General features: G+C 42.9%; 1 protein-coding gene across 1 annotated transcript in view; it reads left to right on the top strand.

Moving 5' to 3' along the window:
- DNAL1 (dynein axonemal light chain 1) overlaps positions 1-25022 on the top strand; it is a 33469-nt gene extending 8447 nt beyond the window's left edge. The window contains exons 3-8 of the mRNA XM_073610354.1: positions 1889-1998; positions 11674-11729; positions 13662-13717; positions 18247-18373; positions 19823-19963; positions 22915-25022. Coding sequence (XP_073466455.1) covers positions 1889-1998; positions 11674-11729; positions 13662-13717; positions 18247-18373; positions 19823-19963; positions 22915-22961 — 537 coding nt within the window. The 3' untranslated portion in view covers positions 22962-25022. The remainder of the gene's footprint in view (positions 1-1888; positions 1999-11673; positions 11730-13661; positions 13718-18246; positions 18374-19822; positions 19964-22914) is intronic.
- The last annotated feature ends 596 nt before the right edge of the window (positions 25023-25618 follow it).

The raw sequence follows: 25618 nt of genomic DNA on the forward strand, positions 1-25618 counted from the left end.
TTCAACAGATGGTGTATAGACAAAAAATTCAATACACGAGGCTCAGTGGCAGTCCTGGAGTTCCTACAGGACGGGATAGACAAGGGACTAAGTCTTAGCACGCTTAAAAGTCAAGTGTCAGCACTTTCTGTTTACCTGGAGAAGAGATTAGCATCTGATCCGTGGGTAATCAGACTCTTTAGATCACTGAGCAGACAAAGACCGATACAGGGTACAGTTTTTCCAAAGTGGGATCTGTCATTAGTGCTGCAAACTATGACAGCTCACCCCTTTGAGCCACTGGATGATTGCAACCTGAAGATGCTGACGTTTAAAGCAGTTTTTTTGGTGGCAATTACTACGGCTAAAAGGGTTTGTGAGATGGAGGCCCTATCAATCAGGCCTCCCTTTTTTCAGATTTTTCCGGATCACATAATTTTTAGAATGGATCCGGCATTTCTCCCTAAAGTGGCCTCGAAATTCCACAGAGGCCAGGAGATTGTGTTGCCATCATTTTGCCCAAATCCTTCTAAGGAACAAGAAGTAAAGTTCCATAGTTTAGATGTAAGGAGATGTGTTTTGCATTACTTAGAAGCAACCAAAGATATTAGGAAGATGGACTCCTTATTTATTTTGATTTCTGGAGCAAGGAAAGGGCAAAAGGCCACAAGACGTACCATAGCCAGATGGCTAAAAGAAGCCATTGAACAGGCCTATAGGTTAGGAGGTATGCAGGTCCCAGAGGGTATCAGGGCACACTCCACCAGGGCAATGGCTGCGTCGCAAGCAGAGAGAGCTGGAGCCACGCCGGAACAGATTTGTAAAGCGGCAACTTGGTCCAGCTTTGCCACCTTTGTAAGACACTATAGAGTGGATCTTTGGGCGGCTAAAGATCAGACCTTTGGACGCAAGGTCTTACAAGCCGTGGTCCCGCCCTAGGGGTAAGTGCTCGTTTATCCTCTCAGGTGGCTGTCCTGAAAGACGATTAGGGGAAAAACGAAGTTACTTACTGGTAACGTTCTTTCCCGGAGTCTTTCAGGACAGCCGGGTACCCACCCAATTGTGTATCAAGACATAGAGATTTCCTTACAGGAAATGTGATATAATGAATTGTGTTTATCATATATTCTTGTGTCTCCCCAGCGGACTGGAGGTGCTCTTTAAAGAACTGAGGAGCCAGCAGGGGAGGAGGAAATTTATACAAGCTGGCGCAGGTGTTTCCAAACAGAAGGGAGGAGCCAAGCTCTCCGGTGGCTGTCCTGAAAGACTCCGGGAAAGAACGTTACCAGTAAGTAACTTCGTTTTTTTTTACTCTGAATTTGTATGATTCATACATTATAAAAGGCATGATGACCTATGTATTGAGTATGCTGTCCAATTCTGGTCACCTCAGGATGGATGCTGGAACTGGAGAGAGTCCAGAGAAGGGCAACAAAGCTAATAAGAGGACTGGAGGACCTCAGTTACAAGGAATGACTACAAACAGTAAAGTTATTCTCCCTGGAGAAGAGACACTTAAGAGGGGATAAGATAGCAATATACAAATATGTTGATGGTGATTCTAGCATAGGGAGGAAGCTATTGCGTCTCCAGTCACTTAACAGGACACGTGGCCACTCAATGAAGTTGGAGGAGAAGCGGTTTAACCTTAAACTTCGTAAGGGGTTCTTTACTGTCAGAGCAGTAAGGATGTAAAACACCCTTTTACAGTGGGTGGTGTCCGCGGGTAGTATAGAAAGTTTTAAAAAAACTCTTAGATGGGCATCCTAACTAATGCAATATACAGGCATTTGGGAAACATAACATAAGAAAACAAAGGTTGAACTGGATGGACTGATGTCTTTATTAAACATTACCAACTATATATTCCCAATCACATAAAATATGTTTGTTTTTTTTCCCTGTCCAGGAAGAAAAGACCGGACAGAAGGCATCTGAAGCAAAGGAGGTTAAGCTGTATGCACAGGTCCCACCCATTGAAAAGATGGATGCATCTTTGTCAACATTGATCAATTGCGAGTAAGAATATCAGTTACTTCCAATAGTAGCTCATTGCATCAAGCTTTGGAAATTCACCCACAGTTCTTACCAGCTAATCATGACATTTATTTATTTATTTATTTATTTATTTTTTGTGCCACATCAGATAACTTTGTCAAGAGACTAACTTCAGCCTGGTATTCATATATGTCTCTAATCAAGTCGCATCATTGTGGCTTGTAGCAGTTACCCCTTTTTTTTTTTTTTTTTCCCTCTTTTTTTTTAATATGTGAATCTTCTGTGCAAATGTTGTGTAGCAATATACATTACAAAATATGTGTAGTTGCAGTAGCGCCATATTACAAAAAACATAGCATACATCCTGCAGCGCTCAGCCAGTTGACCGTATGTCCTCGCAATTACTATTATACATTTTTATATATTTGGTACTTTTCTTTTTAGTGAAACCACCCACCCGCCCCCTGTGATACCCCCCCTATTAAAACCCTATATATTCAAGGCGCGTCCAATAATCGACATAGGTTCAATGCATTATTCCAACTCAACTCTAGGCACTGGGCTGCTCCTAGTATAGCCCACCCCATTAATAGGGAGTGGGTACTCTCGGAGCTAGAGTAACACTGATGACGGGCACGGCATTGACTGAATCCACAGGTTCCACATTCTCACAAATTTATTATAATTGCCTGACCTCGTGTAGAATGTTCTTTCGCTCCACACTGTGGAGTTAACAGTCCCTATCCAGGCTTCCGGGGTGGGAGGAGTACTTGATTGCCAGGACTGTGCAATCAGTTTTCTGGCTTGGAACAGGCATCTTGCCACCACCATCGCCATGTTCCTATCTCTTAAACCGTTAGTAGCATGCCCCAGCACACAGGTCTTTGGATCTAGCTCTAAGTTAATTTTAAATATGGTATTTATTTTCTTTAAGATCTCGGACCAATACCTAGCCAATTTTGGGCACCTCCAGAACATATGAATCAGATCGCCTGTTCCTCTGCATCTGGGGCACTCATCGTTGGTTCGGCGGCCAATCGCAAAGAGCTTTTTTGGTGTATAATAAGACCTGTGCAGTAGCATCAGGTGGGAGGCCTTTTGCGAGGGAGAGACCGACACCTCAGATCCCATTTCCAGGATCCTTTCCCACTGTATGTCTGTTATCTCCCCCACATCAGCCGCCCACCTGTCCCTGCCCCCGGAAGAACCAGCATTCATGTTTGTTTTCTTAATTAGTTGACTGTATATTGCTGTGATTAACCCCTTGGAGGTCTCTGAATTAATTATTGTTTGTAATAGTGAGATCCTGCACCAAGTGGGGGGTTGCCTTCCAAACTGCTTTCCCAGGGCGTGTCTAATCTGTAAATAACTATAGAATACACGATTTGGTAGCCCGTACTCATGCCTCAGCTCCTCAAAGGGTTTCAGAGTGCTCCCTTCGTATAACTGTATCAATCGGCGGACCCCTTTCCTCTCCCACAACTTATTCCTATCAACAGATAATAATTCCTGCAGGTTCTTGTTGTCCCAAATTGGTGAGTATTCTGAGACTCCCCTATACCCCATTATTCGCTTGGCTGTCTGCCAAACCCTGGTGATCATTTTAAGTGTCGGGGTCCCTCCTAGTAGTGAGTCTGCCTCCAGTGCTTCGACTAATGAGTTGTGTGGGCTGCCCTGTAGGATGATTTTAGCGTTCTTATTTCCCCCTCCATCAATGGCGCATCCCCCTAATTGCTGTAACTGGGCTGCCAGAAAGTAAATACGCGGGTGGGGGACCCCCAGTCCCCCCTCCGTGGTGGAACACTGCAATTTTTGTAAGCCTATTCTAGCCTGTCCTTTTTTCCAAATTAATTCCCTAAAAAGGGATTGGATTTTTTGAAACCACTTCTCCCCGATCCATACTGGGGAGTTGTGGAACAGGTATAGCAGCTGAGGCAGCCATATCATCTTAATCAAGTTTGTCCGGCCCGCCAAGGATAGAGGGAGTCTACACCAGGTATCACATTTTTTCTTGAATTTTGATAGAAGAGGGACCAAGTTGTCCTCAATGAACGCACCGGGATCCTTGGACAGCACTACACCAAGGTACTTCATTTTCCCCGTGACTTTCAGTTGGGGTAAGCTCGTTGATATAGGGTTGGTCAATGGGTCAACCGGCAGGAGCGATGATTTCTCCCAATTGATTGTCAATCCTGAGAGTTTTCCAAAGTCCTCCACTAGGTGTATTACTTTCTCCAATGAGGAGGACGTGTCCCCTAGAAAGAAGAGGACATCGTCCGCGAAAAGTGCAATTCTCTCTTCCTCGCCATTTCTGCGGAAGCCCTGCAGTTCGGATGATGATCTCACCGCTCCCGCCAGCGGCTCCATGGCCAAGACAAACAGCAATGGGAATAGGGGACAGCCCTGTCTGGTCCCTCTTTCGAGGGGAAAACTTTCTGAGTAGTTATTGTTTATTTTGAGTCTTGCCCTTGGTTGATTGTAAAGGATTTTTAACCAGCTGATGAATACGGGGCCAAATCCAAACCTCTCCATCACCCGCCAGAGATATTCCCACTCCAGGCTGTCAAAGGCCTTGGCGGCGTCCAGAGACAGTATGGTTCTAGGCCCCGCATTCTCCGCTGGAGCCTGTAGGTTCAAATATACCCTTCTGATATTGGTGCTGGTAGACCGGTCGGGGATAAACCCCGATTGGTCTGGATGAACCAGTTTTGCGATGCACTTATTTAATCTAGACGCCAGCACCTTTGCTACAATCTTGGCGTCCGAACACAGTAGTGATATCGGTCTATATGAGGTGACTTCCAATTGGTCTTTCCCCTCTTTTGGTATCACCACTATGTCAGCCTCCAACATTGATGGGGGTAGCCTTCCGTCCTTAATCGTCTGCTCCAATACTTTTAAAAGCTCTGGGAGTAGAACCTCCCCATATTTTCTGTAAATCTCCAGCGGCAGGCCATCCGGGCCGGGGGATTTCTGGCATGACAGCTCTGCAACAGCCTTTTGCAACTCCTCCAGGGTCAGGGGAGACTCCATCTCGCTCCTGTCCCCCTCCGAGAGTACAGGCAGGTCCACCCCTCTCAGAAACCCATCCATATCACGCCGATCCAACCCCCGGCGCGACCTGTACAGGTCCCTATAGAACGTAGTGAAGGTCTCTAGGACCTCGGCGGGATCAGAAGTGATCTCTCCAACCGGTGTCCTAATTGAAAGAATGGCCGATGGGGATAGGTTGGACTTAGTTATTAATGCCAACATCCGACCTACCTTCTCTCCTTCGCCATAATAGCTTTGCTTCTGGAATAGTCTTTTTTGTTTTCTGCTCTTCTATTAATTAATTCCCTATACTCTTGTTGCCTACTAAGCCATACCTCCTGTTTTGCAGGGGTCGGGTCCGCCACATATTGTGCTTCTGCTTCCGTAGCTTCTCTTCTAGCTCTCACCTCCCATTCCCTTGACTTTTTCTTTACTGTAACAACCTGCTGGTGTAGTAATCCCCTAAGAACCGCTTTTAAAGTGTCCCAAACTACCGCCGTAGAGGCTGTGCCTGAGTTAAATATTACAAACTCTTTTAATTTAGAGGTAACTTCTGCTGGACTGCCTATTAGGTCCAACCATAGCGGTTTTATTGACCACCTTTTCCGGCTAGTTCTGGCATTTAAGTTCAGAGTCAAGGTCAGGGGAGAGTGGTCCGATATGCCCCTCGGCTTGTATTCTATAGTCCCTATTAGTTGTAGAGCTTCGCTGTTGCCTACTGCCGTATCTATATGCGAAAGAGTCGAGTGTGAACCTGAATAGCAGGAATACTGCCGGGTTTTTGGGTTGTGGGATCTCCACAAATCGCACCACCCGATCTCTTCCAGGAGTTGGCCTAACCGACCCTCCGAAACCCTTTCCGCCCGATTCATGGGCGGAAATCGATCCATTTTATTATCCAAAACTGCATTAAAATCCCCCACCGCTAATATCGGTACGTCTGGCTTATTCTCAACAAATTCCAACAGATCCAATATGATCTCTGTTTTGAACGGGGGAGGGATGTAAATATTTGCTATTACCAGAGGCCTGTCTTCCACAATGCAGCTCAAAAAAATATAGCGGCCCAATGCATCAATTCTGGTTTCCCTGCAGGAAAACGAAATACCTCTCCCCACCAATATGCTCACCCCTCTTGAATATGAGGTGTAGACTGAGTGGTACTGTTCTTGGAATTTGTAATTCCGGACTTGTAATTTGGTGTCATTAGTGAGGTGGGTTTCCTGCAGGCAAACCAGTTCAACCCCGTAAGCTTATAGTGCCGTGAAAACTGCTGCCCTTTTAGCAGGGTCGCCCATACCCCTAACGTTCCAAGAGCCTATCTTTAACATATTAAAGAGAATTTAGAGAGAAAAAAAGAGAAAAATAAAAAAAAAAAAGTAGAAAAAGAAAAAAGATAGAAAAGGAAAGAGGAGAGGAGGAGGAGGGGACTCCCCCCCCCCCCCATTTCCCAGGTGCAAATATAAACCACATGTGCTAATAAACCTTGCATTTATTTTTATGAGCCCGCCCTTCGTAACTATATATGCCTGACGTTCACTCCATTGCCTAACCTTGTGTTTTTCTATAAACCCCCCTTCCCCCCCGCCCTCAGCTTCGTGCATCCCTCTACTACCCACCCTTGTTCGTGACCCCCCCTTCTGCCTAACTAGGCTAGCCCTAGGGGCTGTGCTTGTGACTTTTTTCCCTCCTCCCAACCATACAAGGATTACCTCCCCACACATATATTGAGAAAATACATTATGACTCACTACCACACTCTTCCCCCCCCTCCCCCCCTCCCACAACCCTCCTCCGAACCCTTAGCTCAGCATTTAAAACGTGTAACACTAATGTGATCGCATCCTTCATCCGTGCTTCCAACTCGCAAACCCCCCCCTTCCCCCCTCCCACGTCCCCCGTGTAAACTGCTGGTTGCTATAAAAAATTAAAAAAAAGGAGAAAAAACAAGAAAAAAAGTAGAAAAGAGAAACAAATCAAATTTTCCTCTTTTCCTATCCAAATCTAGACTTAATTGACCCCTAGCTCTGCAGGTCCGCTTTGTTGTCTTCCAGCCACTTTGATGCCCCTGCTGTTGTGTCAAAAAAAAGGGTGGACCCTAGGGCAGTGATACGTAGTCGCGCCGGGTACAGCAGGGCATATTCTACATTGTAGGACCGTAGGTTGCGCTTAATGTCCCTAAATTCAGCCCTCTGTTTTTGGAGGTCTGGGGAGTAATCAGGAAAAAATAAGATCTTGGCTCCATTGTATAAAATGTCCCCCAGCTCTCTAGCTCTGCGCATCAATGTTACCTTGTCTCTATAGTTAAAAAGTTTCATTATTATTGGCCTGGGGTGCCCCCCTATTGGCGAGGCCCTAGTTGGCACTCTGTGGGCTCTTTCAACAGTGAAGAAGTGGGAGAAGGTTTCCGTCCCAAATATTCCCCTAAGCCACTTCTCCAAGAACTCCTCAGGGTGAGGGCCCTCACACCGCTCCGGCAGGCCTACTATCCTCACGTTGTTCCTACGAGACCTATTTTCCATTTCCTCCATTTTGGCTTTATATACGCCCATCTGCGTTTTTAAAGACTTGAGTTCTTTTTTCAATGGGGTTAATTCATCCTCAGCCTGGCTAATTCTATCCTCCAGCACAGTTGTTCTAGCAGTGGTCCTTTGCAGCTCTTGACTTAGTGTAGTTATCTCTTCCTTTAGGCCCGTTAGCTGGTCGCACAGGTCGCTTAGGGAGGCCCTACAGGAGTTAACAGCGCATAGAACATCTTTCAGTGTGGGTTCAGCTTCTATTGGTGCGTCGTGCGCAGCAGCCTTGTTGGTTGCTAGTCCCGCAGCTTCACCCGCAGAGCTATTACTGCTCGCCGTTTTTATTGTATGTGTTGCCGCTGGCCCTTTTCCTAGGCTCCTCCTGTCCCCTGAGCCCCCCGCATGCAATCTGTCCTGTTGTAGCTGGGTGTTTTTAGATGGCGATGAGGTCGAGGGGTGCGCAAATTTTTCCAGCTTAGCCGCTGCAGCGGCTGCTGCCTGGTTCACCTTTTCTTTTGATGTGCGAGTCATTTGGGAGCTAGTGTTGTCCTGCTGTTGTGATTCTTCTCCCTTTTTCCTTGTCATAACTTATTATATAAGATTATGAGAGTATAGAAAAGAGTTTGAGCCGCTCGTGGAATTAATGCTATCCCCCCCTCTCTTCACCTTTCCCGTTTGCTGCTGCGCTAAGGAGACTGTCCAAGTTTGAGGGTAGGCGGTGTTTCGACTCCGTTAGATTTATATAATATGGCGTGAAGTTGGCGTCCGTCAATCTTGTTAATGCGACTCACCACTAGCCCTCGAAGGGTGTCTGCTCCCTAATAGGTACAGTTCACTGCATAACAGTACACCAGACTACCCACTCTTGCCTAAGCCCAAAGGGCTGATCATTAATTTGCAGTGTGTGTTGTTCTGCCTGGATCCACTTGAGCCTCCCCCCTCACCTTTGTCTGCAACAATGGACTGGCCCTTAAAGAGATGGGGGGGACAGTCCGCCCCTGTTGTGGCCACACGGGCTGGTACCTTTATGCTGCCAGGTGCCTGGGCAGCGCAGGGACGCTCCTGGTAATGAAACCTCTTGATCCTCCTGCTAGTGACACTTGCCGTCCCCGCCGCTTCCTCTTGCTGTTACCGAAGCCGTTGCCCGGGCAACCGCAAACAACTAGTAGCTCGTGCTCCTCCACACCGCTCCGAGGGCTCCGACTGCTTCCTCTCCCAAGCCGCTGTGTCAATACACCGCCGGCACACTGGGACGAGCGCTGTTTAGGGGGAGCCAGGCGGCCAGGCGAACGCCGAGCTCTGTAGGGTGCTGGAGGCACAGCTAGGCAGGCCGGGACGCTAAGCTAGGTCCGGGGGACACGGAGGCATCGGGCTGGGAAGCACACACTCGACCCTCCTCTCACTCTGACATCCGGTCACGCCCCCTCTCAATCTTCTGATCATGACATTTATTTACCTTTAAAATAACATTCTTTTGGTGTACACCATGCCATATTAAACAATGCAAAAGTGGCTAAAGTGCCATTATTTCTTATTTATGTGATTACACAACAGGAAGCCATGTTGTTGGTCTCATAAAGGCAACACTGCACAATGAATGATTTCCAGTGGTTTGGAACAACTCATGGAATGGACTGAAATGGATATCTTCATCTGTAGGAGTAAAGACGTCCATCTCTGCCCCTTCCATGAGTTGTTCTAAACCACTGAAAATCATTCATTGTGCACGTATGTGTAGTGTTGCCTTTATGAGACATAACATCATGATCAGTGAGGTAATACTACTAAACACTAACACATGAGGGAAATAAGGCAGCGCTTCTATTTTGTGTACTCTAAAGCTCTGCTCTTATCAATAAAGTGCTAAAAAAGATTTCCAGTTTCACTGCGCCAGTGTTTTCCCCATACCTAGAGGAGAGCAGGGTTCAGTAGTCTAACCATAGGGGGCCATTAAAAGGACCACAGAAGAAAGACAAGATCCAAGTTCAACACACAAATAACAGTGTGAATGTGTGTTATCCCATATCTACCCAAACAGGATAAGGGGGTAAGAAAAGAAAAGAAAAATGAGGGAGAAAAGAGAAAAAAAAAAAAGGGGGGTGTCAGGGAAGACTAGAGAACAAGAAGAAGGGAAAGGAAGGAGGAAGAGGGATGGGGAGGGAAAAGAAGCCTGAATCTGATCCATTTTTAACCATTGAGCGCTTTTTGACCTTTATATTACATAAGGTCCATCATTTGTTCTATCTGTCCATAGGGGTCATGTTTGAGCACAGAGGTTCACAAGATTTATTCTGGTTGGAGCACAGTTTTGATTAAAAGTGGAACACAATTGAATGTCCAGTTTCAGGTGGAGCAGAGTTGAAATTTCATATTCCTTACACACTTTTGGTAGTAGTGGATGGAGTAATAAATTAGCATTTTCAAGTGGAAATAATGGTGGTCATTTTGAATGGACACATCTACACGATTGGTTTTAAACTTTATGAACTGGAGCACTTTGTATTGTTGCACATGAACTTTGGATTATTCTCAGAGCACTTTCTATAGTTATTTTTTTATGAAAACATGCTCAGTGACACATTGGAGATCTATTTTAGCACTTTTTATTGATAAGAGCATAGCTTTAGAGTGATAGGATAGGAGCGCTGCCTTCCTTCCCTCGTATGTTTTTTTGTCCTATTGTGGTATTGACTGGTAGCTGCTGGTTAAGGCCAATTAAATTTTTATTTTTTATTTTTTTGGGTTGTGGTACAGGTGTTTATTGGAATACATATTTTAAACAATAACATTGGGGTTGATTGTATTACTGCTACTACTACTACTTTTAATACTCTGCACTTCAAGTGCACTCACTTGGAAGTGCAGTTGCTGTAGATCTGAGGGGAAGATCTGAAATGAGTGTAAGCTCTGCTGATTTTATCATCCGATCATGTGCGAGGTAAAATGCTGTTTTTTATTTTCCTTGCATGTCCCCCCCCCACCCACAGATCTACAGCGACTGCACTTCCAAGTCAAAGTGGATTTGCCTTTAGTAAATAACCCCCATTGTCTTTTTTTTAAGGCTCCATTCACACTTGTGTGGCTTGTCATGCAACTTTGGACATCAAAGTTACATGACAAGTCGTTCCCCATGTTTTCCAATGATAACCATTCTTATGTGCGACTTAAAGTTGCAGCAACTTCAAAGTAGTTCATGCACTACTTTGGTCTGACTTTCATGCAATTTGAGGGCCATAGACTTCAGGGTTAACCCTCAGAAGTTGCATGAAAGTCATACCTGTCCAAAGCCAAAGTTGCATCATAGTTGCACTCCAAAGTCGGCGCAACTTTGGCGTCATACCCCCCCCCCCCCCCGCACCCGCTGTCACAATTTAAAAACATTCATTCACAGTTTCCTGTGAATAAATGCCTACAAGTACCATCAGCCATTGCAGCTGACGGCTTGCAGTTCTCAATGAGCTGACAGGCCATCTTCCTGCTCTCAGATAACTGCCTGCCCGTACAAGGTATGAGCAGACAGCTATGCTTAGAGTCTGCAGGAGCCTGAAATTGCAGATCTCGGGTTCAATGCTCTGCAGGTCTCTTCGAAAATAAATAATAAATGCATTTTTTTTTTTTTACCTGCAAAAAAGTGTGCAGTTATTTTTATTTTTTTAAAGCTTAACCTATCCTTTAAAATTTAGCAAGTCATCAGGTCTGTATTTAACATATTGTCACTCGAGAGCCAGTGCCTAGGGTAAGAGGGGGCAGCATCCAGCCTCAGAATTAACTATTTGTGATAGCGTTTTGTCCTCTATTTTTGATTTCTCTCCTGACCACCTCCTGGGCATTTGTGACAAAACCTATAGGGGGGAAGGGGTGCAGGAGATATTGAGAAGAGGCAGAAGACTTTATAGTTCAAGACATTTTAAACCATCTCTCCTTTCTCTTGTTTGGTGGTCTGAACAGATACAAGGTAAATTGGCATGTAAAGTAATCTCCATGCTGTGTTCAATAGCTCATTCTAGCAGTGTTTTTGCCACAATGATCACATGACACAAAGGGCAGGCTCATACAAAAGGTTGTCATCATTCAAGTGTGCCTAGGGGGCATATAGTATCTAAATAGAGATTGCAAGTCTTTTATACATGTTTTTTTCTCTCTTTAGGAAATTATCTCTTTCAACCAACTGCATTGAAAAGATAGCTAACCTGAATGGTCTGAGTAAGTGAAACATTTCCGCTTGTTACACCAGTTTAATAATGTCAAATTCCTGTTTTGAAACACTGTAGTTGTATGCATCAGCAGATCTCTGTTTAATTTATCGTGGCAATCCTTTGGATTTTGAATGGGCTCACTGCAGGCTGCAGCAAGCAATAAGCATATTTATTTCTTCTGCAATCTGATTGCAGTTGGAAACATTGTAGGGATCCCTAATTACATGCACTGTCCCAGTAAGCTCTGGGTAATTAACCATTTTATATAGTGGTAATGTAAGCAAGTAGGGGCCTGAAAACATGCACAAAAGACCATCAGTGCACAAAACGGATCACAATAGTCCAAGCATAAAGCCGAGAAGACACGGGCCGAATGTCGGGAGTCATCGGCTTGTTAAAAAAAAAAAAAAATAGCTGGATTGGGTGGCCTGCCGACCGACTCCCGATCAGCGATCTCAGCCAATGGCAGAGAGCGCTGATTGTAGTGTTCAGGCGGGGGGGGGTGTCCCCTGCCAGAACAAAACAGCTCAGCGGGGGAGATTGCTACACTAATGTCGGACCATTAATACATCGTCTCCGACTGGAGCTGATAGGCATTTTTTGCGTTTTAACCCGCTGGGTTGTAGGAAAAAAAACTTGTAGTGTGTACCCGACTTAAGGATAGTATCTTTCACTGGATAATCAATAATCGGGTGCAAGCAGGAACGGACACTATAAAAGCAGCAGCCAGGTTGCAGATCCCTGCTTAAGAGAAGCGATGTCTCCAAACATTAAGGGGTTGTAAAGGTAAAAGTTTTTTCACCTTAATGCATTTTATGCATTAAGGTGAAAAAACATCCGACAATAGCGCCCCCCAGCCCCCCCGTTTTACTTACCTGACCCCTCGAAAGTCCCGCGCTCGCCCCCGACATCCTCTTTGCCGCTCAGCCTGGCCATTGATTGGCTAGAGTGGATGGATTGAAAGCAGCGCAGCCATTGGCTTGCGCTACTGTCAATCACATCCACTGACGCAGCATGCTGGGAGGCGGGGCCGAGTGATACAGTGAGCGGCTATGGCCGCCGGCTGTATCCCGGGATCCCGGGAGCATGCCCACAAGCACTCAACACCTTGCGAGGGAGCTCGCATGAAGGTGTTGAGTCCTTGCGGGGGGAGCCGAGACAGCCGCCGAGGGACCCCAGAAGACCAGGTTCGCGGCCACTCTGTGCAAAACGAGCTGCACAGCGTAGGTAAGTATAACATGTTATTTAAAAATAAATAAATAAATAATTATATATATATATATATATATATATATATATATATATATATATATATATATATATATATATATATATATAATATCTCTTTAGTGATCCTTTAAGAAAGAAGAGAAAACAAAAAAAGGTGCAGCTAAGTGCAGTATTGTGAAATTGTAATCAATAATAAAGCTTAAAAAATGGCCACTCACATTTATATGCAGGGCAGAGCACATAAAGGAATCGCATGTGGAGATACCACACCGCTTCTCATGCAACATGAAGTTCAGTTAAGCAAGTCCGCAGGAGAATACCACTGTCATAGGGTCCTTCCCGCTGATGGAAACCTGATGTGACTGGCTCAGGAAAGCCCCATTATGTCATCCAATCAAAGGGACACGCCCACTGGTCTTTCCTTTGATTGGATGATGTCACGGGCTTCCCTGAGCCTGAACTTCAGGCTGCTTTAGAAGCAGTGTGGCATCTCCACATTGGTGATTCCTTTATGCGCTCTGACCTGCATATGTACTGTATGTGCTATTTGTTAAGCTTTATTACTGTTAAAATTTTAGAATACTGCACTAAGCTGCGCCCTTTTTTTTTGTTGTTTTTTTTTCTTGTTTAGTTGGAATGGTCTAAATTTTCCACTGTTGTGTATATGTACAATTCATATCTTGTTGCTTATAAAAGCCTTCCCTTTCAGAAAATCTCAGAATATTGTCTTTGGGAAGGAATAATATAAAGAATTTGAATGGACTGGTAAGAGATTCCTGGCTTGCACCTTTTTTCATTTACAGAGATCCTTTAAATCTTTAGCCTTCTCTGTTGATCACACTGCAGCAAGTCTCATATTTCTACACACTAGAAGCTCACAGTGTGCAATAGAAGCAGCCTATTCCCCGGTAGCAGCTGTATCACTTCCTGGGCAGATGACGACCAGCATTAGCTAGCCCCTTCCTCCCCAGCCTGTCCCTTATTTAGGTATTTGGATAGCTGCGCTGTCATTTACAGCAGCCCTGTGTCGCACATGTAAGACTTCCCTCAACCTACTCAAAAATATTGGCTTTCCCATTTCTCTCTGTACCAAAGACAAGTCTCTCCTGGACCAAAAGTGAGGGCCAATCTCACCAGTGGAGAAACAGACTGTGTCCACATTCTATCCAAAACTAAAAGAAAATGACTTGGCCTCACATACGCTACGCTATTTATACTTCACATATACTTTAAAGTGATACAAAACATACAATGCTTAATTACCTTTATCCCTTCTATGTATGTATAAAGATCATGCCACTGCATTTAATTTAATATATAAAAAAAAATCTGAGTACCCATTTAATCATCACTGTTCAGCAGTTACATGACATTTCCCAGGTCTTTCCTGTTCTCAGGGAAAGATCTGAGGGAGGAGTTTCTAGTACAAGGATGTCTGGACTATGAATCTGTATCACATGACATAAAAAAAAGACAGCTTTCAGTGTAGAGAATCAACATTTATAATCAATAGCTACAAAGTGCTTTATGTTTTATTGCAAATGTACAGTATATTTTAAATCATTTTTTATTATTATTTTTTATTTTATTTTTTGAACCCCTATGAATGCATATGCATGAAGCAGCTGGGCATTAAGACCCACCCGTCCTGTCGACGCATATATGCTTTACAGTGGCGGGAAGAGGTTAAAAGAACCAAAATGCAATGTGTGCAGGGAGAAGTGCCCCTTTGTGGGCTAAAATGAGGTTCTGGTAAAGCAGACATGTCCGAAGTTCCGGTTTAATACGGCCCCCTGGTGATTTGGATACATCTATCTTTTGTGGCCCCCAATTATATGACTTAATAATTGGCACAAGGGAGATATATGTCGTATTTATCAGCGCTGCCTCGGAGGGGGCTGGACGAGTGCCGTCAGATTACATACAGGAGAATCTCCTGTTTACTCGTTGGCGTCTGTAATAGGAAGTCCCGTCTCCTGGGCTGCCATTGGACACTGCTCTGTCTATCATAGGAGGCAGGACTTTGTATTTAAGAGGCCGCCGGGTAAACAGGAGATTCTCCTGTATGTAATCTGTTGGCGCTCCTCCTGCCTCCCTCCAAGGCTGCAGATGGGCATTGATCAGGCTGCACTGATGGCAATGGTGAGGCTGCAGGTGGGCACTGATCCTTATTTTGCTTCAAGGTTCTATATTTAAAATTTTAAGTTTTTTCCTGAAACTTCCCTCTTAAAGTGAAGGTGCGCAATATACACCAGTGTGTGTTATACGCTAATAAATACGGTATATCCAAATAACACGCCCGTGCATCCTTAGTCCTGAGCGGCGCTCGGTGATTCGTTGGGGTCCACAAAAGAGACTTTGTTGGGCAGTGTATTAGTGCTCGAACTAACACACTTAGACCGAATTTTAATGGTTCAAAGAACGTCTGGCAAAATGGTCGGCCCTCGCGCATGTTCACTTCATCAAATCTGGCCCTCTTTGGAAAAAGTTTGGACACCCCTGTGGTAAAGGAATGCTATTTCTCATTTATTTTGCATTTATAACAGGAATTGTTTAACTTGGCTAATAATTAGTTACATGTACTGGCCACCTCACAAGTAGTTACCATAGGCAGCACAAGATGACTGAGCACCATGTGTGTTATGGGACCACTTTTGTGAACTGTGACATGCCTGTCAGGATTGGGATCTGATCCCCTCTACCTCTGGTGCATCTGACAGTAGCTATTCTTGGTGAGCCCCCTGAGATGCCGGGCAGCATCCTGTCTGATTCTTTAGATATTAATACCTTGTTTCTGGTGAACTTTGAACTCCTTGCTCAGCTCACAAGCTTCCTATTTAAGCCATGCCTTTGCACTTCCCGTTTGCCAGATTATTGTGCTCTCTTCAGCCAATATCTTGCTCCTTTGCTTACCTGCAGCTTTCCTTACCTCCATTACCACTTATTACTGACCTTTTGGCTTGTTCCTTGGCTACGTTTCCGCTTGATCCCAACCTGCAACCACTTGTTGCCGACCTTTGCCTGTTTACTGACTATGCTTCTGCTATATCTGCTACTGGACCCCTGTTTGCTCACCTCCTGGTGGGAAGATTTTGAGGACTGTGACCTGGTACTAACATGCAGTAAAACCCATCTCCACCATCAGGAGCTCTGGTGAATACTGGTTAGTGCTTAGACCCTGCATCTTAGGTGAGCCCGTGTCATCCGCCAGGGTGACCTGTTCTTATACTTTAGAGCAGGGGTGTCCAAACTTTTTTCAAAGAGGGCCAGATTTGATGAAGTGAACATGCGTGAGGGCCGACCATTTTGCCTGACATTCTTTGAATCATTAAAATTAAATGCAGATGAACTAATACACAGCCCAACAAGAATTCTCTTGCCTTTGCGGCTGTGTGTGGTGAAGAGTCTAAGGATGAGCTCGGGCGTGTTATTTGGATATACTGTATTTATCGGCATATAACACACACCTTCACTTTAAGAGGGAAGTTTCAGGAAAAAACTTAAATTTTAAATAAAGAACTGTGAATCAAAATAAGCGTAAGTTTCGGATGCCTATAGAGTACCAACAGGCATCAGGCTGATGCTGATAAAAATTGGTAGCAACCCGTCGTCCGTGTCTTCCAAGACTGGATTCCATAGAGGGGTAGCCATCATTGGCTCCCTCTTCACAAGTGTTTAGTATGATTGCATAATCTTGTTCCTCAGTCTGGCTAATGAGTTCATGATGATCACCCCCATTCTAAGCATTTTATAAGGAGATTGGGCGTTGTATACCGTTTAAGACATACGGATCCATTGACTGGACGTGTCTGCCAGACGTGCCCATACATATATTGCCTTTTACATTTTATATCACTGCAAGCTCCTGAAGAAGTGCCTAAAGGCACGCAACATGTAGAGTTTCCTCATCACGCCTCAACCACCAACCAGCCTTTTCCTTCAACTATTATCACCTGAATCGAATCAGTGTTGATCTGTTTGTACTGTGGTAACAATTGGTTGTGTTAGGTGTTGCGAGTGTAATGTAGATCAAACCCCATGTTTAGTTTTAACATGTTATGCCAACAATGTTATTTTAATCATGTTTAATAATTTTTTTTTTTGAATTCTCTACTTTATGGTGTGCCTCTAAAGTCCATATTTTTTGTTCTTACCAATATTCTCAGCTAGTTAGGATGTTGGCTTACTTTACTATTTTTGTATCCACAACGCCATCTTGTGGTGATACATCAAACCCTAGTTTTCTGTTCTTATACTTATTCAGCTGGTTGGTGGGAGCCTCTCTACTGCTGGAGCTACTGGTCTCTGAGCCCGACACCTGACTGTGACAAGGCCTCACTATCCTACAGAGTTGCATGCCTTCCTTTTTTTTCCTCCTCCATCTTCCTATTATATAACTATGGCTTTAATCAGGGTGGATTTGATGTAAATCAAGTTGATTTAAATCACTAGTAAAATAGCTTGATTTAAATCATCATTTTTAAAGAGCAACTGTCCTCTCTGTCCTGCAGTGGCTCCTCCTCTGACCCGCTGTGGACTCACCGACAGTCCCATTCACTTTAATGGGACAGCTGGTGATACGGCAGTGACACAACAAGGTGAGGGATGTGGCGGCAGCAGGTGAGTGGATGCCCGCTAAGAGGCGCAGCCATGATGGATCTGAAATGACAGGTGCTCTTTATATGTGAGGACTTATTCTTGCTGGTAGTTAGAATCTTTAATATTTGCAAACAAGAATAATAAGCTGTCAGGTTAGTAAAACTGCAATATCAGAACCGATTCATTCATACAGTTTGTAGTGTACATAGATTTGCAAAACAAAGGAATATTCCTGAACTTTGTTTTATCTCATGGTTACTGTAAAATTGTGTGAATGCATCAGTGCAGTGCATGTTATCTCAGCTTGCAGAGCTTGGATTCATTGAATGAGTTTACTAAAAAATTAAATATTGCAGAATATACAGCCTCATGCTACGTAAATAACCTCCATTTCATGCTGAATAAACAAAATTATTAATGTATATTAAATAGAAAACTATCTTTAGATAAATTTTTACTACAAAAACATTTTATTAAAATAAATTTGATTAAAAAATGATTTAAATAAAAAAAATAAATTTTTTTAAAAATTTTTGTTTGATAAAAAAAAATAAAAAAAATCACTGATTTATATCCACCCTGGCTTTATCCATATTGCACAGGGCCATTTTCCTAATTCTACCTGAAACTGTCTCTGTGTTATTGCATCTTACTGATCTCCTCTATTCATACACCTACACATTATTTACGTGCAGGAAGCAGTTGGAGAAACTCTTGAAGAGCTGTGGATTTCATACAATTTAATTGAAAAATTAAAAGGAATCCATGTAATGAAAAAGCTGAAGGTACTCTACATGTCGAATAATACAGTGAAAGACTGGGGTAAGTGAATTCACAATATGGGAACATGCTGGACAGATTTCAGTTATTTGATCTCAAATGTCCAAGATATATTTTTTCATTTAATCATGTCTTTTGTTGGGGTTCTGTATTTTACTGATGAGAAGTCAGGAGCACAGCTAATTATCGGTGCAGCAATCTTTTATAATAAAAGGTGATGCCTGAACAGGCATATAGAAAAAAAATCAACTCTATATGTATGTATGCTGACAATTAAAGAATGAAAATCCAGTTGTGTTTTTTTTTTTTTTTTAGGAACTAAACAAGGCCTCTTCATTATCCATGCATCTAATTAGCTAGTAGTAATTACTTACATTCAACTGGACTTTGTTATAGAGCAAGTCCGGGTGAATCTGACTATCTACTATTGGCTGTACCATGGCCTGGATGAATGAGAACCTTCAGACATACTATATGTTTCTCATTGCTTTTAGTACAGTTGTAGTTGACTCCAGACTACATCTTAATAAAGGATAACCAAGTAAATCTGTAGAGGGCTGCAGACTTTGTTTTAGGGAACAAATTACTATAGTTGATCAGAAAGTTTTTTTTTTTTTTTTGTTTTCTAAAAAGCCTCAATTAAATGTCAAACTATTGTACAACAACACATAGTATAAGTGTTATAAGGTGCGTGACTATTATTTATTTATTTTTTTCAGGTTAGGCCGGGTTCACATATGTGCGGCCCCGGTTCCCATCAGGTGGTCTGGTGCTTTCCTGTTTACCAGTTCAGGTGCGAATCTGGTCCGAATATTTGCCTGAATTTGCACATGAACCGGACCCAAACACACACAGGACCCTTTTGGAATGTGGACCACGGCTGCCCCAGACCTGTGTGAACCGGCTCCATTGAGAGTTGGCCACACTCACATGTCATGCGAATTGGATGCGGGGAAAAGCCGCATCCAATTCGCACATATTTGAACCCAGCCTAAAACAATTAAATTATTATTCGCACTCCAATGCATATGCATGTTCAAAGCATACTAACCAAACCCTCACTGTATTACTTTGTGGTGTGCTGGGAAAAGAGTGAAGTGTGTTTTTTGATGGACGCACGTAAAGCCCAGTACACTGGGGCCGAATGTCGGGTGACATTGGCCAACTCAATAGAAGCTGGACGATATTCAGCCCATGTGTACTGGAGTCGGGCTGGCTTCTGTCGCAGGGGCATGACCAATGGCTGAGAGCGCTGAGTGGTGTTTTCTGAAAGGGGAGATCGCTGTACTAATGTTGAATAGTTAGTACAGTGGCTCCTCCTGAGCTGTCAGTTTTTTTTTTGTTCAGCCCTGTTGAGTTGAATGAAAGAAAACCCACTAGACTATATGAGGCTTCCGTGTAAGTGGGCCATAAAAAAAACAAGTTGTAGCTAATTCATTTAATGTGTACATTCAATTCCCTAGCTGGCAAATGTCCTTTTGTTCCTTTCAGGGGAATTTTCCAAACTGGTTGATCTGCCATGTTTAGAGGACCTGGTGTTTGTGGGGAATCCCCTAGAGGAAAAACACACACTGGAGGGAAATTGGGTGGAGGAAGCAACAAAACGTCTTCCTAAGCTGAAGAAACTGGATGGTGAGTATGAAAGTAGAACTATAGGCAAAGCCCTTTTTTTTTTTTTTTTTTTTCCCCGTTTTGGATCAAGCAAAGAAGGGTTATAACCCCTGTCAAATTTATTTTTGCCATCAGTGTCCCATTGTGGAGATTTCTCTTCAGTTCCTGTCCCATAGCTAAACAGGAAATAAGAGGAAATCTTTGCAAATTAAGGGAATTCCTTGGGGACCCCCAGGTCACCAGAACTAGTGTGCCCATTGGAAGATTTCTCCTCTATTACTTTTCTGGGGACAACCCAAAATGTGGGATTTTCTTTCACTTTCAATTATAATGGTAAACAGGACATAGAAAGGGTGAATCTCCATAAAGGGAGCACAGACAGCAATAAAAACTGACAGGTGTTCTAAACCCCTCTGCACTCTATCCAAAAGTGAAAAAAAAAAGTTTTGGCTTTGGTTATACTTTAACACTGCAACAAATCATTACAAATGAAAACCAAAAAATCTGCACCTAATCCTCTAGTTTCATAGTGATGCACACCACAATAATGCTAAAATGGCCTCTTTTAACTTGGGAATAATAGCAGTGGACTGCAACTGCTCAGGAGCAAGCTCATCAGGTTAACACTGGAGCATCACAGAATCACCGTCTCAGCAGCCGAGGGCTTGGTAGCCGCTAAGGCTCGGTTCACACCAGGAACGGCACGACTTGCAGGTCGCCTCACCGAGAAGTCTATGCAAGTCGCCCCAAGTCGCCCCCAAAGTAGTACAGGAACCTTTTTCTAAGTCGGAGCGACTTGCGTCGCTCTGATTAGAACGGTTCCATTGTACTGAACGGGACGCTACTTGTCAGGCGACCTAGGTCGCCTGACAAGTCGTCCTAGTGTGAACCGAGCCTTAGGCTGTGGGTAGAGCCGATACAGAAATTCTGGGAGAAGGTGCAGGAGCATGCTGTTACGACCTCTGTGGTCAGAGTCAGCAAATAACTTAGTGATTTGGGTCATAAAGTCTTCCATGACTGTAGTAAAAACATCAGCCAAAAGAGCAGAGGAACTAGCTACACCCGCTGGAGTCAGAGGACTGTGATTTAAGGAATAGACTCTAGAATTCCAGGCTGCAGATGGTGGCACCATCAGGAGGCACCCTGCAAACCACAGAGACATTGTTAGAGTGCGGGCCAGGGACACCTATTACAGCGGGACTGTTAAAGAGCGGGAATGTCTAGAATCAGGCATGTTGCAATTGCGTAACAGTAAGCAAACTTAAGACTTATGCCCTGTACACACGGTCGGATTTTCCGACAGGAAATGTGTGATAGGACCTTGTTGTCGGAAATTACGACGGTGTGTGGGCTCCATCACACATTTTCCATCGGAATTTCCGACACACAAAGTTTGAGAGCTTGCTATAAAATTTTCCGACAACAAAATCCGTTGTCGGAAATTCCGATCGTGTGTACATAAATCCGAAGCACAAAGTGCCACGCATGCTCAGAATAAATTAAGAGACGAAAGCTATTGGGTACTGCCCCGTTTATAGTCCCGACGTACGTGTTTTATGTCACCGCGTTCAGAACGATCGGATTTTCTGACAACTTTGTGTGACCGTGTGTATGCAAGACAAGTTTGAGCCAACATCCGTCAGAAGAAATCCATGTATTTTGTTGTTGGAATGTCCGATCAATGTCCGATCGTGTGTACAGGGCATTAGAGTATGAGGCAAGGCCACAAGTACTCACAAACCAAAACAAACGGGTAGCAGGTGAGAATCAGATGGCAGGTGATAACCAAACCCACTGAAGATGGGGAACTGGAATAGATGGAAGTTCCACATGGCTCTTTACAAGCAGGAGCAGCAGCAGCAGGGAGATACTTCCTTGATGCTGTAACTTGGGAAAGAGAGTGCAAAACACCACCCAGCAGATGTCAGTGCTCAGTCTCACACGGTTAACTGTTTCTGCAATGCAAACCAATGGGAAAGGAAGATTTTTTTTTTTTTAAGCACCCAGTGACCTGCTGTATGTACTTGAGGTAGCTGCTGGTGCTCAGCCAAAGTGGCCCACTCACAAAGTAAGACAGGGCCAGCGCTGAGGCAATGCCAGTGGCTATGAACCTCAAAAACTCTCTGCAGATGACTTATTGCCGGAATGCAGTCTGGCATGCACCCTATGCAAAACACAGCTCTGAAGGTCACTTCTAGGCTATCCACGATATGTCCAAACTCGGAGCGGCACACCAAGATTCAGGAAGATGGTTTTACGGATAGCTGTAATTGAAGTGGCTAGCTCTAGAAGTGATGTAAAAAAGTGTGTCCATTGAAAATGAAAATATCTTGAAGAGAAAATATTGCTAACAAAAAATAGGTTCGTCTTCTGCACAGCAGAGCTGAAGAGAATCCTTCCTCCTAAGGTGCTAGAACAGGAAGGTGCTAAGTAGTACAGGAACCTTTTTCGAAGTCGGAGAGACTTGAGGCTCTCCTATTAGAATAGTTCCATTGCAATTCATGGAGCGTGACTTGTCAGGCGGCGAAGTCGCCTAACAGGTCGCCCCTGTGTGAACCGGCACTTAGGGTTTAGTCTACTTTAAGCATACTAGGTCACAATTTGCACATTTGTAATTGAATTGGTCACAGCTTTAATCAGATTGTAGTCTTAATTCATTGTGTGGTCAGTATTCAAAATAATTTCTCTGATTGCTTTGTGCAGAGAGAGGGCATGCAACATCATAGAATATCACTGTTGCCCATTGTATTCGTTTTGTTTTTAATAATGTCACACAGTTTCTGTACCGTAGTGCAGCAGGCAAAGAGGGTGCACACAGTTCAGTGACCCATATTAAACTTACTACCCCATCATTGTATAGCCTTATAACCAAGCCCCACTTTCTTATTTACATATTTATTGTCTTACCTGCATATGACATGACCACATAAATACAACCTTCTAACCCTCTTCTTCTATCTTGCTGTTTTCAGGAAATCCAGTCATTAAACAAGAAGATGAGGAGGGAGATGATTCGTAATCCTTTTTTTTTCCTTTTTAAATTATTTAAACTGTTCCGACACAGAAATGCTTTTATAAACATTTTTGTATATTTAAAACTTTTTTTGAATAGTTTTACTTTTTTTATGTTTTTAAATTATCAATGGCATTATTTTATGTGTGACCTCTTTATCTGGAGGAATCAGTCTGAGCATAAGATAAGAAATGGTTCTATTTTCTTTATCAAAGGCAACTACAGAGGTGTGAATAAGCACAAGGGGACATGATCATTGCATAGGGTATTAAAATTTTATATGGTGTATCCATTCCTAATATTATAGTTTAATTCAGCCATGGGGAGGCATGACCTCTTTACTTTTGTACTTTACCAATCACCAGCCTATTACTTCAATGTAGGCTTCTCCCATGTTAATCCTTGTTAACTGATAATCTGGAAATTGGTTCAGTACTAAAATAGTTGCCATCCTTGTATATGCTGAGTGAAGCACATTACAGTGTAAGTCCACCTAGTACAGACATTTCAGCATTGTATGGGAGGCACTGCATTGACTAACTTACTATCTTTTGGGGAATATCAACAGTGAGATGTAGTACCACTTGCATTCCCAGTTCTACGCCTCCTTGCTGTCATTGATATCCAGAGTAATTTTAGTTCTTTTTTTTATTTTTTTCAACATTTCTTATCATTTTGAAACAAGTCGACCCACCAGCCCCTGACACTGAGACCTGATTATGACTGTAGTTGGTAAGAAAAAAAGCCCTTTGCTGCAGGTCTGCAGAGCTTCCACTGAAGACCATAAGAGATATAAAAAGTTAGTGATGGAATAATTCCTCTGTCATCTACCTTGGAATGAAATATCTGGCTTAGGTGGACTTACACTTTAAATATATCCTTAAAGTGCACAAACATTTTATATTCCTTGTAGAAGTATATAGAGACATATGCTAGAGTTTTCAATACTACAGAGTTTAAGATTATTTTTTTTGAGACAGAAATGTGAGAAAAGGTATTCCCAGTCATGTGAGCAGTAGCTTTGAATATCATGTATGTTATTTTTGTATTTGTAGCTAGTACTAATTGTATTATTTCTACAAAGGAGATTTGGGTGAAGGACACATTGGAAGAGTGTGGGATAAAGCCTAATTTACATGATGATGCTGATTTTATTCACTCACAGCTGGGCACAGATATTGACCGACAAGTTGTCAATGTTATCACATTGATTTATATTGCACTCATCGAAGATAGTAAATTGTCAGTTATTGCACGGTTGCTTCTGACTGTGTGATTAAAAATCACCTGCTTAGCTTTTAAAATTTTAAAGGGGAAGTACAGTGTATTTTTAGGTAAGCCCCTATTTTGCATTGTAACTTATAGTATATCCCTTAATATACTATATAATCCGGTTGGTACTTTTTTTTTTTTTTACATGGCTTGCATGTCCATATTTGCAGTTGATTGTCTTAAATGTGAAGATTTGCAGATCAGCCACTAGATGGAGAACTTCATTCCTCCATAGTCAATCAAACCTCCCCACGCACCAAATGTTGAGATTTCAGCCACATAGTGAGAGCACTGTTATCAGTGAGTTGCCTTACTCATCTTTGCATTGAGAGATGAAACTGTAAAGCTTGCTCATAGCTGGATCTAATTTCTTATACAATATTTTTTATTGAAAGTTTACACATCAAATTTCAATCCATGTATGAGCTAGCTGGTTTTACACAAGCCGATCTATTGATCGATTTGTGTACGAACACTGTGTTGGATTTTTCCCGATCAGTGCCACTGGGTATAGCCGGCAACATTGATCATTATATTCTGCCAGCGGGGGAAGTGATTTCCCCAACCACATCGAATGTGTGGACGGGAGGATTGGTTCATTTGTTTTTGAATCGTGATTCAAAAAGGAATCATGTATGGCTTGCTTAAGGCACAAGCATTGTATAGTACTAAATAGAGGAGCCAATATGTATAATGAGAAAAGTTCAATACAATCTATACAGATAAACAAAGTTAAAAAAAAATACATTTACAGCAAGCCAGTCCTTTTTTTTTTTTTTTTTTTTTTTTTTTTTTCTTAAAAATGGAAAATACTACATAATCCTTAACTTTTTGCTTTGGTATCAAGGCCTTCACCAAGCTCCTAGCCTGCATACCTTCACCGTATATAAAACATCCATACTGACTTGAATGGGGAAATATTTTGACCCACCATCTATACAATCAGATTGGGCTGGTGTCAGAGGTGCTTAATGCCTTCCAAATCCATGAAAACACAGCATTGTGAGTATGCAACACTTTACCACTGGCCTCCCCCCGAGCCCTTGGATAGAGTAGGTGTTCAATCTGTAGGATGGAATCTGTTATGTGTTTGTGAATGGTTGTATTTTTCAAATGCCACGTTTGTGTCAGTGGAACAGAACAGATTATTGCCTGTCTCAAGTATCAAAGCTGGTCAATGTAGTATTTCTTCCTGCATTGTATTGATAATGTCCTGCTCTTCTTTATTGTTGCAATTTGAAGCCTGGTTGGCACAATGAAAAGTGTGAGTACACCTGTGTGACAATAAAGTTTTGTTCTCTATTTCATTTTCTGTGTTCTTTTAAGTGACACTTAAAAAGCATAACTTAACCCCTTCTTTTGCTCTTTTTTTATGTTAAACTGTAAGGATA

The sequence above is a fragment of the Aquarana catesbeiana genome, linkage group LG13 (genome assembly GCF_042186555.1).
Source record: "Aquarana catesbeiana isolate 2022-GZ linkage group LG13, ASM4218655v1, whole genome shotgun sequence".
Classification (NCBI taxonomy): Eukaryota; Metazoa; Chordata; class Amphibia; order Anura; family Ranidae; genus Aquarana; species Aquarana catesbeiana.